The sequence below is a fragment of the Calonectris borealis genome, chromosome 3 (genome assembly GCF_964195595.1).
Source record: "Calonectris borealis chromosome 3, bCalBor7.hap1.2, whole genome shotgun sequence".
Lineage (NCBI taxonomy): Eukaryota > Metazoa > Chordata > Aves > Procellariiformes > Procellariidae > Calonectris > Calonectris borealis.
Genome location: NC_134314.1, coordinates 63,499,114 through 63,515,964, shown reverse-complemented (window position 1 = coordinate 63,515,964; position 16,851 = coordinate 63,499,114). Strand labels below are relative to the sequence as shown.

The 16,851-nt window shown below is 43.5% G+C and overlaps 2 protein-coding genes across 3 annotated transcripts in view; both read left to right on the top strand.

Moving 5' to 3' along the window:
- Positions 1–4,961: 4,961 nt before the first annotated feature.
- On the top strand, positions 4,962–5,947 carry LOC142079953 (trace amine-associated receptor 5-like). The gene is given in 4 exon segments (XM_075144628.1): positions 4,962–4,992; positions 4,995–5,363; positions 5,366–5,570; positions 5,572–5,947. Coding segments are annotated over 4 exon segments (981 nt in total).
- A 7,167-nt stretch (positions 5,948–13,114) lies between these two features.
- STX7 (syntaxin 7) overlaps positions 13,115–16,851 on the top strand; it is a 33,979-nt gene continuing 30,242 nt past the window's right edge. The window contains exons 1-2 of one of the 2 annotated variants that reach the window (XM_075145847.1): positions 13,115–13,238; positions 13,703–13,759. The gene's annotated coding sequence lies outside the window, so the exon portion shown is untranslated. The remainder of the gene's footprint in view (positions 13,239–13,702; positions 13,760–16,851) is intronic. The other variant, XM_075145848.1, reaches the window with a different exon arrangement.

Here is a 16,851-nt window from a genome sequence, read left to right as displayed (position 1 = left end):
TTCAGCTCTACCTGCAGCCTTATCATTTCTGGTTTGTTTTATCGTTTGTTTCAAAAAACCTTTGAAAACGGTCATTGTAAGTGCAATATTCAGGCTCTGCTATTTTCAGTGTACTGTACTGCCTTCCTGTAAAAACTTGTTAACTAGTCACATCCTTTATAAATGAATTAGCAACGCCTGGAATTACTTTCAGAAAACTTTGCAAATATTTATATGGGTTTGTTTATCTTTACAGTATTTGCATATACTGTCAAATACAATAATAGGTAACCTATGGGTGGACTTGCATTTAGCAAGATAATGCAATATCCTAAGAAATGTTGTGTCCGGATGCTAGGAAAGGACCCAGCTGACAACATACACAGGATACATTATCCAGATTCTCTGCTGTGCGCACAGAGACACGAGTTATGTGGCCACGACGCTGAAGAACCATTGTGTCCAAGGGCCAGCGTGAACTCTCATGTTTAAGCCACTTGAGGCAATTATTTAGATATCATTGTCTGAAAATTAGCACCCTAGTCATCCCGATCTATTAGCCAAACTTTCCAAATGAACCAGGGGAGCAGAATGGAGCCAAAACACTTTTTCCAGCTGAAAACACTCAGCCATCTTTATCTACTCACAGGACTCCAGACAGAGTCTTACAAGCGCTGGTAAACCAACCTCAGCCTGCTTTTATAAACATAATTTTTCATCCTGTAGCTAAAAATATTTTAAATGTGGGTTGATTTAGGGTATAATGGTCTAGCCTCTGAACAACTGCCTCTCTCGCCATGTGCGGCACTGCACTCCTCATGAAAATGAGTGATCATCAAAATAGTCATCTATGAAGGTGGATACATTCTCTCAGAGGAATTAAAGGTTAGATTTTTAAAAAAGGAGTAAATCAAATATAAATAACCCCCCCCATGATATTTCTCAAAGGTTTCATGGGCAAAGCTTCAGTTCTGTCTTCCCAGTGGTTATTGCACTGTGCCCCTTCCCCACGGCGAGGACGCCAAAGTGATGGTCGCGTGCTGCCATGCGGCTGCTCTGTTGTGTCAGTACAAAAGGAGCGTGCTCCTATTTTGGTGATGCAAGACATTCCAGCGCATCTGGCTTTTCTAATATTAGTATTGGCAGAAACGTGATTTTTATTCCTCATTGTGACAATTTAGCAGAAATCAATATCTCATTCAAGTAACACCACCAGCAGTGCAACATTGCCCGCTCAGACAGGAAGAAAATGTGTTTCTACAGGGTTTGAAAATGATGTTTGATGCCCATGGAGCAGCCCTGGGCCAGAACATCCCCTCTAGTCTCGCAGGCCCCACATCAGCCGAGCAAGGAAGAAATTGTGGGCAATTATATTGGCCATTTCTGCTTCCTTTGGTGGAAATTGTAGGGAGTGAGTGATATCTGCCCAGCCTGGGATCAGTGGTCTGGCTGCAGGTCAGTGCTGTGCAGGTGCCACGAACCAGCAGAAGACGGGTGATGGGGAGGCCTGCTTTAAGCTGCCATGTGCTCTCCTGCTCCTTGCCCAGGGGAGTTCGGCCACCTCTGCCCACTTTCTGCCACTAAAAAATCTGCCCACTAAAAAAGGCAGCTTTGCCTGGGCCACATCCAGATGGCTGAAGGCCATTTGATGCTTTTCACAGGCTGGACTACTTGATGGCTTGTATTTCACTATTAACTCTTCATTCATTTTGTTCTGCCAGTGCTGTGCAGTACAACACCTTACTTCTCCCTCTCCCTTCCTTTTTTACCAGCTTAAAATACCTTAAGTTTCCAATTTTTCTTCTGAAATGTGAATTAACAGGCCCTATTAACATATTGCTTGTTTTGGTTAGATTATTCCCAGTTGATGTGTGTTTTGCTTGCTGCAAACAACAGCAAAGGGAATTGCGAGTTCTGGGGAAGGGCTGTATTGGTTGTTCCTGCAGCCCTCTTTTGCAGTCTTGGGATTACGATTGCTAGCTAGCTTGACAGGGTAAGTATTTTGACAAGGATGTGATTTTACTTGGAATTTGAATGACAAATTACTTGGATGAGAATGATACTTTATTGCATATAAAATACAGGAAGAATGAAAACTAATGAAAATGTCAGAGCACCAAGGACAAAAACCTTATTGTTAATATCAAGAGCTATCCAAAAGCCTATTATAATCTTAATATAAATGATCACTTACTAAAATGTGGAAATAGGAAAAGGAGAAACAAATCTCTGAAATTTTACGGCAAGTCTCCAGCTAAGCACAGTGTTCAGAGAACTATGCCCAATTTATACCTTTTTGCACTGGGATTTTTAATAGTGTGGAAATGTCGCCTTAACTTGTTGTTAGAATCACAGAAGCACAGAATCGTTTAGGTTAGAAAAGACCTTTAAGATCATCAAGTCCAACCGTTAACCTAGCACTGCCAAGTCCACCACTAAACCATGTCCCTAAGCACCACATCTACACATCTTTTAAAGACCTCCAGGGATGGTGACTCAACCACTTCCCTGGGCAGCCTGTTCCAAGGCTTGACAACCCTTTCGGTGAAGAAATTTTTCCTAATATCCAATCTAAACCTCCCCTGGAGCAACTTGAGGCCATTTCCTCTCGTCCTAACGCTTGTTACTTGGGTGAAGAGACCGACACCCACCTCACTACAACCTCCTTTCAGGTAGTTGTAGAGCGCAATGAGGTCTCCCCTCAGCCTCCTCTTCTCCAGGCTAAACAGTCCCAGTTCCTTCAGCCACTCCTCATAAGACTTGTGCTCCAGGCCCTTCACCAGCTTTGTCGCCCTTCTCCAGACTGTTGAAGCAAAACTGAAAAAAAAAATCTTGCTCTTGTAGGAGTAGCTCACCATATAGTAATAGCTGCTATTTGTGTCCTGACATAAAACAGAATGATATGGAAACTGATGCTGGCTTTAGGTCTTCCTTGTATTAAAAATTCAGTCTAAACAATTGCCTCAGCCTTATTCTAACAGTCTCTCTACTGGGCGTCAGCAGCCTTTGGCACAGAGTGCCTCAAAACCATCAAGAAGCAGGGGAGCTGGGCAGCAGGCAACTTCTTAACCGAAGAAACTCAAAGTAGGGAAGGAGAAGGACGGTGGTCATATTGGAGAGCTTGTAAAAAACTAATTGCAGAGCAGGGATGAAGAAGACAGCTTCTGATAGCTGTACCGTCGGAGTCCCTTAAAGATCTGGTATGAGCTTGCTCTGACTGAGCAGGAGATGAGAGTGGAGGATCTGAGACCGGGAAAGCTTTCACTGAGAAGTGAGAAGCTTATTTTAAAATCCCATATCCTGACTAGGATGAAAAATCCAGGACTTTCCTGAGTGATATTTGTCTCTGTAATGTCCATGTTAAAACAGACCGTTCCACTGTGTCAGAGAAATATCACAAAATCATCCAGGAGCGAAGGCTGCTGTACCCACCTCTTCTGCCAGCTTATACTGTGGGATAGAAATGGGGACTGCTATGGGGGAAGCAAGGAAAATCCAGAGGTACCTGATGTACCTACTTTTGGAGTGAAAGACAAGGTTTGGGGCAGACCAAGGCTCAGGAGCAGGCAAGGGAGGTCTCCATGGGGTGAGGATGAGCTGGCATAAGCTGCATCTTCTTGCAGGAACACCTGAAGAAAGAAAATTCACAGCAAACTCTGATAAAAATCTTCAGATATTCGACAGCAGCTGAGAACGTGTGCATTTATTCTAGTTTGAAAATGGCAATTTTTGCCAAATACACAACAGTCTCTCTATGTCCCTAAGGTGTATTACTCACCTTTAGGGACTCTCTCTCCATCTGGTTTATATAACATCTCATGCTTTCCACTCAGGCAGTAGACACATACTTAGAAAAGGATTTCAGTGCACTGCAGTACAGCTCCCATTCTATGAAAACAGATATTTTACCGTAAGTATTCCTGATTTAAAAGTTTATGGAAATACAATTAAGAGAGATTTGCTATTATGTTTTGTTGCTGCTGGGAAGGATGGGAAAGGTGGGAATAATTTCCAGCTATTATACCAGTCATTTCAAGAACAAAAATACATCCAGAAAAATGTCATGTATTTAACTGTAGTTGTCTTACTGTTAAAAATCATACCATTCAGTTATCTGATTTATTAAAAAGACTACTGGAATAATCCATTATAATCCATTAATATCGTGTATTTCTTACAGCTCAGATTAAAAATTAAATAACTTAAAATTTAAATAGCAATTTTATAAGCAAAAAGCAGGGGCAATCTTTAGGGCATATAACAATATTTCTGTTTGCCTCGATGAATATTTATGTCATCCACACAATGGATATCCATATATATCCCCATAGCCAGAACACTATAAAATGAGCAACTTGCCCTGAGGGGTTTTCATTTGCAATCAGACATCACTTGTTTTACAATAATCACTTCACAGCTTCTACTTAATAAAAAGAACCATAACTAAACTGGAACTTCATTCCCAAGAAAATTCACAAGAACCAGTGTACCATTATACTAGAGTCAGCTTTCAAATCCCTTAAGGAGCTTTGGCTTTTCCTTCTAAGCACTGGTTTTCGTTCTAAGGCTGACCTTCTCTTCATTGACTGCTTGCCCACACACCTCTGGATTTGCTACATTTCCTGCACTACTCCTGGTATTGGCTGAAAGAAAACCAAAATAGAATCTAATAAATGATGCCACAAAAATTGAATACGCTGATCTGGAGCTGCTTTATTTCAATAGAGATATAAAACAGATAAATCAGGCTCATTTTTTTTGCTTGAAATATGGAATCTGTCTGATGGCTTTAATAAAAATACTTGATTAAAAGACATCTCTCCTTCTAACCTGTCTTTTTACTACCTTTTTTTCAGGTTAGTCATTTGGCACTTCTGCTGGAAAGTGAATCCTTTTCCAGGCTTGTGACAGAGCCGGGGGAGGCCGTGGGAGCTGGGCAGGCTGGCCTGAGCTCAGCCCAGGGCCCCAGTGCTGAGGAGGGGATGCTCATCACCTTGTGCTACGAGGTGAACGGCTATGCTACAGCACCTTATGCCCCTTCAGGGTCCAGCTGACCATTTATCTGGCCTGTGCCTTGGGCACGTTGATCAGGGTGCTGGGGAACCTGCTTGTCATTGTGGTCGTTTCCCATTTCAAAGCCCTGCACACCCCCACCAACCTCCTTCTCCTCTCCCTCGCCCTTGCCGACCTCCTCCTGGGGCTGACCATGCTGCCCTCCAGCACCATCCGGTCCATAGAGAGCTGCTGGTATTTCAGAGATGACGTCTGTAGGCTGCACACCTTTCTGGACACACTCTTTTGCTTGACCTCCATATTTCATCTGTGTTTCATTTCCATTGATTGGCACTGTGCCGTCTGTGACCCTTTGCTCTACTCCACCAAGTTCATGCAGTGGCCTGCATTTACATTGGAGTGGGGAGGGCAGTGCCTATGGCTTATAGCTCTGTCTTCCTCTACACTAAAGCGATTGCAGAAGGACTGGGCCATTTTTTGCAAGATATGGCCTGTGTTGGTAGCCGTCAGCTGCTGTTCAACAAGCTCTGGGGCTGGTTGAGCTTCCCAGTATTCCTCCTCCCTTGCCTCATAATGGTAGTATGTAGAAATATTTACTGTGGCTAACAAGTAAGCCAGGCTGATAAACAACATGAGTAGGAATATTGGGTCTCAGCTCCACATAGGTGCATCCAAGAGTGGAAGGAAAGCAGCAAAAACTCTTGGGGTAGCTGTAGGAGTCTACCTTCTGTGCTGGTTGCCCTTTACTACTGACACCATGGTAGAGAGTCTTCTGGATTTCATTACCCCCCCAGTTCTGTTTGACATCCTAATTTGGTTTGCTTACTTCAGTTCTGCCTGTAATCCCTTGATCTACGTGTTTTCCCACCGTTGGATCAGGAAAGCTGTGAAACTAGTCTTGACTCGCAGGATCTTTTGTTCCAGGACATCTACAATAAACTTGTACCAGGAATGACCAGATCCTTCATGTGCACTGTAGAAAATATTGTAGGCAATATCATAGCATTTCTCATTAATATTCTTCAACATCCACTTAGTTAGTATTTCTCTTCTTATTTTCTAATTTTTTTAAAACAGCTGGCTTGGGCAGATCCCCAGTTTAAATAGACATGCCATTCTCTGACTCACCTTCCACAACATTTGTCCCAGCACACACGCCTTATTAAAGTCTTGCATTTGTTACGTCATGCTGACAAGCGTTTGAAAATTGGCTGTAATCAGCTCCAAACAGAACCCTGTCCATACTGTTCCTCGGGTATCCTGAAACAGTTGCTGCCTGTTTCTGAAGAGAATTTCTTCACAGGCAATTGTCTAATTTTTACACAAAGCGGATAGTGCTGATTTACAAAGTTACATAGGGTCAGTTTTTAAATACAAAAAGGCATAAGGATGCAACTACAGATGAGATCAAATGTCTACCTAAGCTAGTGGCCAACAGCAGATGAGAAAGCAAGGTTATACTGATATTTTTTATATTCTTTTTCTAGCCCACGGGGACATGACTCTGATCCAAAGGCTACATATGGGAGATACAATCCTGAATTCCTCAGTAGGGTCCACTGAAACCCGTGGAATCTCTGCCTGTTTGATCCATGTGCGCAAGGTGGCTGCTCCATACCTCTGAACACCTTTTTTGCCTTGCTCCCTATCTTTTCTACTCCTACTGCATAAAGGGAGTTAGAAGAAGGGGGAAGAGGAAGGACAGGAACTGCACTGGGTACTCCACCTCCAGATATCAATAGGTATTATGATGTTTTATGTTCCGTTCTTTAATTTCTTTTCCCTGACAATCCTAAAATTCTGCATGCTTTTTTGTTTGCTTGTTTCCAAAGAAATGAGTAGGTCTGCTTACAGACATAACATATGCTTACATCCTTGGGCAGAGCAAAAAATGTTAGTGTAGGTTCTCAGTTTTCTTCGGCTATCTTTATGTGCTTTCACGAGGCCAATTTTAAAACTGTAGATGCTGATAAGTTGAGATCTCTGTTCAGCAGCAAGCTGCACGGTAAAATTTTGTACTATTCATAAGCAAGTTATTTTCTACCTCACTGTTATGAACATTTTATCAGAAAAAAAAATTGTAGTAAGCAGTAGTAACTCCTTTTTAAAAAATTAACAAGCAGCTAGATAACAACTCTAATAATTTTGTCTTTTTCTGTTAATGGTATGTAAAACTATTATTAGGTTAGAAGGTTGTTCAAATTTTTAGTGCCTTCTAAAAAAAGTCATTCTGTCTTATAGTCAGCTCCTTATTTTCTGAGTGACAAACACTAAGAGAACAAACAGCTACAGAAAGCGTGTAACTAGTAGTAAGAAACCAGCAGATGCCCCATAGCATACTGAAAAGAGTGGTCAATTTTTCACTAAATGTAGTAGTCAAATTAATCAGGCCCTACATGCGTAAGGACAAAAGAAAGGAATTGCAGAGCAGATATTCGGTAGGAAAACAGTACAATGCACTGATTGTTGTAGCAGCTGCATATTTTAATGTATGCAACAAACTAAATGGTAAAACTCTTTTCCCTCTTTTTTATTTTATGTTTTTTGCATGGCAAGAACAGTTTCCTCTACTAGTACAAATGAGCTACAGCTTTGAGATGTTGTAATCTGCTCTGACATCTGTTTATCTCAAACCATTTTTGGTTTTGTCCATAACCTTAAGACCTAGTTAGAAAAAGTATTGGTATTCAAAATATTTGAAGCTAAAGCATATGTCTGGAGGAAGCAAAAGGGAAAGAGGGCTTATGTGTTATTTTCAGGGATGTCCTGAATAGAGTGACCACAAAATGTTGGTGTTTTTAAACTGAGACATTTATGAAGCCTTATGCCTGTAGTTGGAGTGTCATTCAATCTCACTTCATTCTCCCAGTGTCTGATATACCCCCAGTTTGCTATATTAATCTTCATTGTTTCTTAGGACAGAAGCCAAGGCTTCTTCTACTGTTCCTCTGTCTACGCATGCCGTAGCAGAAGGTAAAAACCTGACTCCCTACTGCATAGAGCTATGGAGTTTCTATAATAAGGGTACCAAACCCAGGGACCAGGCTAACGAGTAAAAGGCAGAATAGGATTCTTAGAAAAATTCAGGTGCCAAATTACCATAGAAATATATAGGTAAGCTGTGGTATATCTTGAAAGACCTAGACTGTGTTCTGAGTTTCAAGATTAAGACTCTTTAATGAGTATGGGTAGGTGTTTATAATTATGGTAAATGCCTAAGCACTGATTATAGCTACAACCAGAATGGCTGTTTAAACTCAGCTGTAGTCAGTGGATATTTAGGATATGAATCATTTGCCCAGTGCCACCTAAGGTACCTTAGGGAACCTGAGATGTCTACACAGGGCTAGCATCCAGTACCAATGAAGCAGCAGCTGAGAACCAGGTGGGACACATCTGGGCATCTAAAATGGCACTAGATATCCATCTGTGTGGCATCGAGCTTAAGCAAGGCATATAATAGAAGTTTAGACATTTAGCTATGTAGAAATCTGCAAGTCTCAAACTGAGTCATGTCCTAGGGGCATCTTAACAACATCTTTCATTGACACTTTTTGCTCTGAACTCATTGCAGCCAAAGCAATAGAGAAAGGGAATTTCCACTGAGTTTCTAGTTGGTTTTTGAGATATTTTCTACCAGTCCTTAACAGATTACAGAGGGTGCATGCCATGAATGTATTCAATTGGCCACTTCTTTTCTGAGTCCCATTGCATAATTTGTCTTTATAGTTTTTTTTTCTTCTGTGGAAGCTGTTGAGTCTTATTCCCTCGATGGGTTACCACTGTCTATGCTGCAGTATAAGGACTACGCCATAACATCAGGTGATTGTTGCTAGATCTCCTTTTTGGCTAAACAGCAGGCTGGAATGATGGAGAGAGGGAAAAGCAGAACCCAGACCACCAATAAGTACAGTGACAGTGGCAGAGCAAACAAGTGAGAAGGAAAAGCTGCTAAAACTCTGGGAGTAGCCAGATCGTTTTCCTGATTTTCTGACACCGCATTTTGCAACTATCATTAAGTGATGTTTTCCTCACCTTTGTAACTCCCCTCTGTCCCCTTGCCTTTGACGTCTGTTTGGTTTACCTAGCCAAATTCTGTCAGGATCCCTTTGTGTGTTTTTTTTTCTCCATGGTTTCAAAAAGCAATGAAGGTAATTATGAATTGTAAAATGATGATGAGGAGGAGGAGGAGGAGCTGTAAAATGATGAAGATTGATTACTCAACAATGACCTCATTTTCAAAATTACAATCTATTGGATTCTATCAGAGCTAGTTGCTGACCTCAAGTCCACAGATTTTATTCTTTTTAATATATTTCATTCTGTAGATTTGTATTTCTTTATCTGAACAAAATATTGCCATTTAATTTTACGCCCCTTACAACTCTTCATCATTTTAAAACGGTCTGGCTGAAGTTAGAAAGAATATGTATTTGCACATACTTCTTAATTAAAGACTGGGCTTTGAAATAATAATGTCAGCTCATTTCACTAGTGCAGATGAAATTATATTATGGTCTTTGAAAATTAAACAGAAAGGCAAAGAAAGTTTTGAAAATAAGTTGCTAGTAAACTTCATTTTCTTTTTTTTTTTTTTTTTTTGAGGAAACATTATCAACTTTGGGAACAGAATTTTCCTCTATTTATTTAAAATATATGCTATCACTTTAATTACTGCTGCTGGAGAGCAAGTACCAGCCTAAATAACACGCAAATGGTCAATACAGTTTTTAAAAACAAATAGGTTTTTCAGGCCATTCTGCAATATAATTAACCCATAAGCTTGTTCAGGCTGGAAACTGTCATCCATCATAATTTTGTACAGCATTGGGTGTAATAGGAACTTAATCTCATTTCGGGTTCTAGAGCAGATATTTTAATTAAATTAGCAAATGGAGATGACGACAACAATAACAGGAATTCTTTCAGCTGGTGGAATGCATCAGTAACAACCACCTGGGAAGCTCTGCCAGGCAGTTTGCCATTGGTACCAAATACCGGCAGCGTTGCTCTTTCTGGCTGAGGCTAGTTAGAGGCGCGCAAGCGATAGCGGAGAATGAAATTTGCCCACAGGGTAAATTGCGCACCACTTAGGCACCGCTCACGCCTTGGAAAGAGGACACTCATCAGGAATACGAGGCCAGGGTTGGGCTGCTTCCCCCTCATTTCATCATGCATCATGCAGGCATGGGGAGCTGCACGGGAATGCGTGTCTCGTTCCTGCCTCACAGGCGGCCCCGACGCTTGTGCCACCCGCCCCACTGGGCCCGCCTGCCCGCCGGCCCGTGCCAGGGCAGGAGCAGCAGGTGGGAGCAGGAACAGAGAGCAGGAAGGTGGGGCAGATTTGGATACTGGGCTGGGAGGAAGGCGTGCCCTTTCAAAATCACACTATGCTGGTTTTGGTTTAATTTGCAATTCTTTCAAACATCCGATACCACACTGAGTACGGATCCTCAAACCGAGCGTGTTTGAAGTGACATCCCTTTTAGCTCAGTTTTACATACATCAGCAGAAATATAAATGGCGTATACTCTGATCTTCAGTTAGTGAATATCCAGAGCATCCTCCATGGTACACTGTACCTATAAATAGCAGGGTCTCAACATTTTCCCCTTTCTTTCCCCGGAGCTTTCCCCATTTCATTTAATCAATTGAAATCTGATCACGCTCCAAAAGCAACAGGAAAGGTCCATAAGTAGGTGAATATATGATTCCAAACTCAAACCCCACGTGACACGGGTGTGGGACCTCTAGAAATAAGCCAATTAAATGAGCTTAGAGACAGAATTGTGTAGCAGCACTCCTCTTCAGCATCTCTGATGATAACGCTTAGAGATGGCTTCTTTACAACTCATGTCCACAGATTACGCACCATTGAAAACATTCTTATTTGCTAGCAAAGGAAAGCATGCAGAAACCAAAGGAATCCTCCTGTTTTATCCAAAAGAGTGAAACGGAGCACTTCCTCCCAGCCAACGGCTTTTCTATAGGGGTTGACAAAAATCCTCTGAGGACATACTGTGCTTTTAGCAGTATCTGATCAATAAATAGGACTTTCTGGCTGGTCTTTTAACTGTATATTCATAGTTATTTTATATTATTATATTAAAGAGGCCATTTAAATATTTTCATAGTATGGACAACATTTTAATGAAAAGTTTGTTTTATCATCCAGCTTTCCCTCCCAGGCTGCAGTATCTTTGCTGCAACCGGTTACTTTAAAGCATCATATCACAAAGGTTGTTAGTTATTGGTTGTTAGTTATTGAACAATGAAAGGTGGATGCTGATGATAACTGAGCTAACAGCAGGTGAGCATCAGCGTTTTGTTCATAAAACATCCAGCATCGCTAGGAAAGTGTTTGGATACCTCTTTTCCATAGTATGAGTATGATAACTGTGTATTACCTCCAAGCTACAAAAATAAGTAACCAAGCGGTGATCTCTAGATAAAGTATGCTCACTGACGAAGGGCCGCTCCTCATTATTTTTAATTGGAAGTACATATTTGAAATCAGATAGCAAAAGATGTATTGTTTTCTGGAGAAAAACTGACAGTGAGCTCAGCTGAACTGTTATAAAGCAAGAGTGACCAGGCTCAATCAACAGAGTTTATACAACAAACACTTGGAGATAAAAATCAAGGCAAGGCCTTAATTCAGAAGGGACGTGCATTATACTCTCATTAGTGTACCGTCTAGTGGGATCACCTTGGATCAGCTTCAGTATGTCAACAGCATGGGGGCAAACACCTGCGCATGTAGCAGCGCTAAAATCATTGGTAATCAAAACAGCCTATTAAAACTAGAATGAAGATGTATAGAGTGCTCCTGCAGCAAATAGGGATATCGGAATGTTTTTTCCTTAGTAGCTTTAATTTATGAAAGTGAGAAAAGGACATTTCCAAGCATCAATTAACATAAGAACTATATGTAGGCATACAAGTCTCAGAGGCTACATTGTCTCTCCTTTCAGCATGCTTTGAGACACACCGAGAACCACCAATGTAAAGGGTATCCTGTTTCAGGCCTTTAACTTCACTCCATTGTGTTGGCAGTTTATTGGACTTTTTCTATTAGTGCTATTTGTTTAGGATGTTATTAAGGTTTCCACTCCTCTAGTCATTTCTAAACCTTAGCGATGACCGAGATCTGTGACGTAGCAGAAATAAACTTGCACTTCCCAACTTCTGCAGCTCTTCCCTAGCCAAGGCTGGGCTTTGCGGAGGAGACAGCGTTCCCAGCAGTCGGGTGCTGCACACTCAGTGGTATTTAACGTGCACGGCGTATCCCGCAGATGAAGCAGCCCAGGCCCAGGGCTCTGGGGAGCATCTGGTCCTATAATTTTCCCTTTGAAGAACTGGGGAGGATGCAGAAGCGCCCCAGCTGCTATGCAGGCGGCCTCGAGGCTCACCTGTCGCTTCTTCCCGGGTAGCTGGGTCGGGAGGAGACCGGGTTTCCCCGTGTCCCTGCTCCCCTCGCTCCCTGGTGCCGCGGCTGCTGCCGCCCTGGCCGCCACGCGTGTTCTGCTCCTCCCACGCACCCGGCCCAGCGCCGGCAGCCGTGCCCGCGCACCCTTCGTTTTCCGCTGTTCCTGGCATCACTTGCCCCCTCTCTCAGCTGAATATCGTAAATCTCTTCGTTTAAAGGCACCTTTAAATATATCAATAATTTCCCACTCACTTCCTTCTAAGTGTCTATTCCCATTTAGAGACGAAGTGACCAAAACTGAGGGCAGTGCTTCAAAGCAGGATATTAAGGTAGTAACATCGCATTTTTCACTGTAATATTATTTCCTTACTCATGTTTTCCCCTTAATTCCTGAAGCCACAGCGTCTTTTCCTTAAATTACACTCTCGCCCCCCATTTTTTCCACCCGCGGAGGGCTGCGCTCCCGCAGCGGCCGGCGCGGGGCCGGGGCTGCCCCGTTCCCCTTGGGAGCGCCCGCGGCCTGCTAGCGGGCAGCTGCCACCCCCAGGCCGGAGCCCAGCGGCCGGCAGCTGCCCCCTCGGCAGCAGCAGGCAGCCCGGCCGGGCCCCGGCCCGCTCAGCCCGCCCCGCTCGCTCAGCCCGCCGGGCGGGGCAGCGGCGCGGCCCCGCCTCCCCACGCCTCCGCCGTCACGGCGGGTCGGGGCGGGGACGGGCCGGGGCCTGTCCGCCCCGCCCCGCCCCGCCCTGCCGCCGCCGCCGCCGCCGCCGCAGCTGCTGGTGCCCACCGCGCCCGGTGGGAGCAGGTTCGCCGGGGCCGGGTAAGGGCAGCGGGAGCTCCGGTGGGGCCGTCCGCCCGGGGAAGGGGGCGGGCAGGGCGGTATCCGGCCTGCCGGGAAGGGGCTGCCAGGCGAGGAGAGCCTGTCAGAGGGCGGCGGGAAGGGCCGCGGCGGGCCGGGGCCGGGGCCGCAGCGCCCCGCGGGCCCTCGCTGGGGCCGGGGCCGCCCCCCCGGGCGCGGCGCTGCCGCCTGGCCTGGGGCGAGCGGGGCGGCTGTGGGCGGCAGGGGGGTGACCGGGCCGTGGGGCGGGCAGGGCCGGGGCCGCGGGGGGGGGGCGCGGTTTTGGAGTGCGGTCGGTTGTGTCACCACCAGCCCCTTTCCCCCACACCCCTCCCCGTGACACCCCCCTGATATCGTGGCTTTGGGCTTGACGCTGGCCGTGATGCTCCAAGGAGAGACTCGGGGCCTACAGCTGGTGTTTTACAGCAGCTTATGTCGACTTGTAGGGTTGGATGGTTACCTTCGCCGAACTGAAACGCTCTCCGTGCTATTCCAGATCTGAGGTGAGCAAAGCATGTCAGCAGGAGGAAGGGAGATTATAAAAATCACCTGTGTAGATAGTGAGCCTGGGCCTGGCGCGTCAGGCTCCTGGCCGGACATTATCACGCCTTCCTGGTGAACCACTCGCCGCTGCGTTGCAATGGGCACTTCTTGAAACTGTAAAAGGAAGTGGAAGGTTTCATTCTGCTTTGCATGAACTGCAAGGCACCGCATCTTTACTGAAGCTCAGTGATAAAATCCCGGGATACTTATTGCCAGAAACGATGTGCTCATGTGTTGTGACCCCCTGCACTGATGAACAAGCCATGCAAAGGCAGAGAGCTGTGCCAGCAGGGCGAGCGGAGCCCTCCTGACCGATCATCGTCCAAGCGTGTGCTTTGCCAGCAGTGCAGCCCTTCTTCTTGGAGCTTGGGGTTTTGTGCAAGTGCTGTTAACAGAAAAGAAGGAAAAGAGAGAAAATAAAAGTTAAAGTATGTTAAAATTAGAAGAAAGTGATGCTAAATGGTGGCGTTGTTACAAACTGTATTTGTGTTCCCTTCATGAAGACATCTCTTGTAGTCATATCAGAATATTAAGTAGCACTCTTCTTGGTGGCTTACATTGAAGTGAAACTTTTGGGGGGGAGGAAGGGGAAGAGACCATGAGCTGTATGTAGTCACTAGTATCCTGGTAGGCCTCAGAGAGACTCAGCATCCAGAGCAATCCGATTTTGTGCAAAGATAACTTCTCCCTCGGTGTACTTGATCTGAGCATTTGGTTCAAAGTGAACAAGGTGTCATTAGTGAGATTTGGGTACAAACGTGTAGCACGCTAGATGTCCTGTGGTTCTGGTCCATCTTTGTTTTCCCATGAGACATTGTTTGTCTGCCAGCAGGACAAGAAACTTGGCAGTTTGAAACTGTGATCTCAGGTCCATTTTCAGCCCTCCCGTTCCCTCTCCTCCCCAATAGTTCCAGTACCCAGTGTTCATTTTCTTATTCCTGCTTCATTGTCAGGCCTCTAAACGCTTTGTGCGCTCCTAGGAATCATAATTCCCTTACTTAAGGCATTTCCCCAAGAACTAGTATGTTCTGTTAGGCTTGTGAAAGCTATATGCTTCCTTCACCTAATTCATTATAAATATCGGTGTGGATGAATTGGACAATGATAAGCATATTCTTTTTTTAGCCATATATGCTGAATGTTGGTGATGCATTAGGCCTAATAGTATTTCAGGCTTCCATAATTTCATTTTCCTGGGCAGTTCTCAATGCCATCGCTTTAAATTATGTCTTTGTTGGACAGAATTGTTTCTAGGGAAAATGACTAAAACACTAACCAGTGACACAATCTAATTTTTTTCTTTTCCTTTCTAAAAAAAAAATACTTCTAGCCATTACACAATGTAAGCTTGGTTTTGGTATGTTTCTGCATGACTAATGTGGCAAGGCTGAAGGAATAGAAAATTACCTTTTGACATCTTTTATGTTAGTGTTGCTGTGTTAGAGCAAAGAAAGTTTTAAATAAACTTTTCTTGCTTTTCCCTACCCTATATGGATTTAAGTTTGACTTCTACCTGAAACTAGATATAAAAAAAAATCTGGAAATTTTTTTTTCTTTTAAGAAAGCAAGAAGGAATTAATTTTACTGCTATTTTGTTTGCATGTTTATTATGCTCCATAGTTGGTTTTGTATTATGGAAGCCCCCAGCCTGCCTTTGTGGATCAGGATTCCAGCACATTAGGAGCTGTAAAAGCACAAAATGGAAAATATGATCTCTGTCTCTAAATATTTTAGCCTAAGTATAAGGGGAAAAAATAGATAAATCCAGAAAAAACTTAACCTCCCTCATCCCCACTAGAGAAAATAATGACAGATTTAATGCTCACCTGTATATTACTAAGTCACTTGCTATGAGTCAGTTTTGAGAATCCCTCAGGTGCTGCAGCGGGGAGTACTTATCTTACAGTGTGCAGTCTGCCCTTTATTCCAAGAGCTTTTTTTTTTTTTTTTTTTTTTTAAAGATTAATTTTACCTGCTGCGCAGTTACTGCTAAAGTCAGCAGCAGATGCTGTCCGAAGATGGTAATGTGTTTTCGGTTGCCTTAAATAGGTGCCAGAGTCACTCTGTAGATGTACCTTGTCTCATCTTGGTATTTGGGTGGTAAAACCTACTGAGGTGAAATAGATTGAGCAACGTTATATTGCAGAAATCTTACTAATCATAGCTGTTACCATGATACAAATTTTCTGTAGCTAACATTGTGACTGGCTGCAATTTTCTTTTGCCAGCAGTCATTTTTGCCTGTGTTTTCACCTTGCTTGGAGGATTTTGCACTTTTTTTTTTGCCAGTAGTTTACAAAGAAGGTCACATTTAGGAGTTGCTTAGGAGAAGCTTTGTTTCTGTGACCTTTATTTAGGAAAAAAAAAAAAATCACATGCAAGAAAGCCCCATGACTTGTCTCTGGATATTTAAAGGCATAAAATCCTAATTCAGATCAGATTTAAATTTTCAAGCATTTCTATGGAATGTAGCATGTACTTTTTGCTTTCTGAAAGTTAAGGACCCATGTAAACATTTCTAGGTCCTGATGCTAAAACATTGCTTAAGCAGTAAAATTATTGCTTAAGGGTTCTTACCCTAATGTATATGGGCTAGATTTATAGGAGAAGGAAAACTCTTAGAATATCTAAATGAGAAAATAAAAAATAGATTAGGTGCTTATTAACTGTAGCTGACTGGAGCCTGCAAGATAGTTAGGTGACTGCTGCCGAGATCTAACATGTGCTGTGCTTGTCATGTCCCATCGTTTTGTCCTGATGGAGCTTTCAAGAATGGCACTGGGGAGCTGCTCGGTTGTGGAGTTCCCACTTTCTTGTCTCTGCATTCAGCAGTGATCTGACTGGAAATAGCCAAGGGAAAAGTGGATTTTTTCCATGCCTGACAAATACCTTTCTAGAAAACAAGCTGATACCCAAGCAAAAAGTGAACCTTAGTACGGGATGACAGTGTGATGCAGGAACCAGTTAATGCCGAAATTAGGAAAAATATACAGCAATCCTTTGAATTCTTTAAACTTCATGTATGTACAGAGAGGTCTTGCTTCAGTGAGTG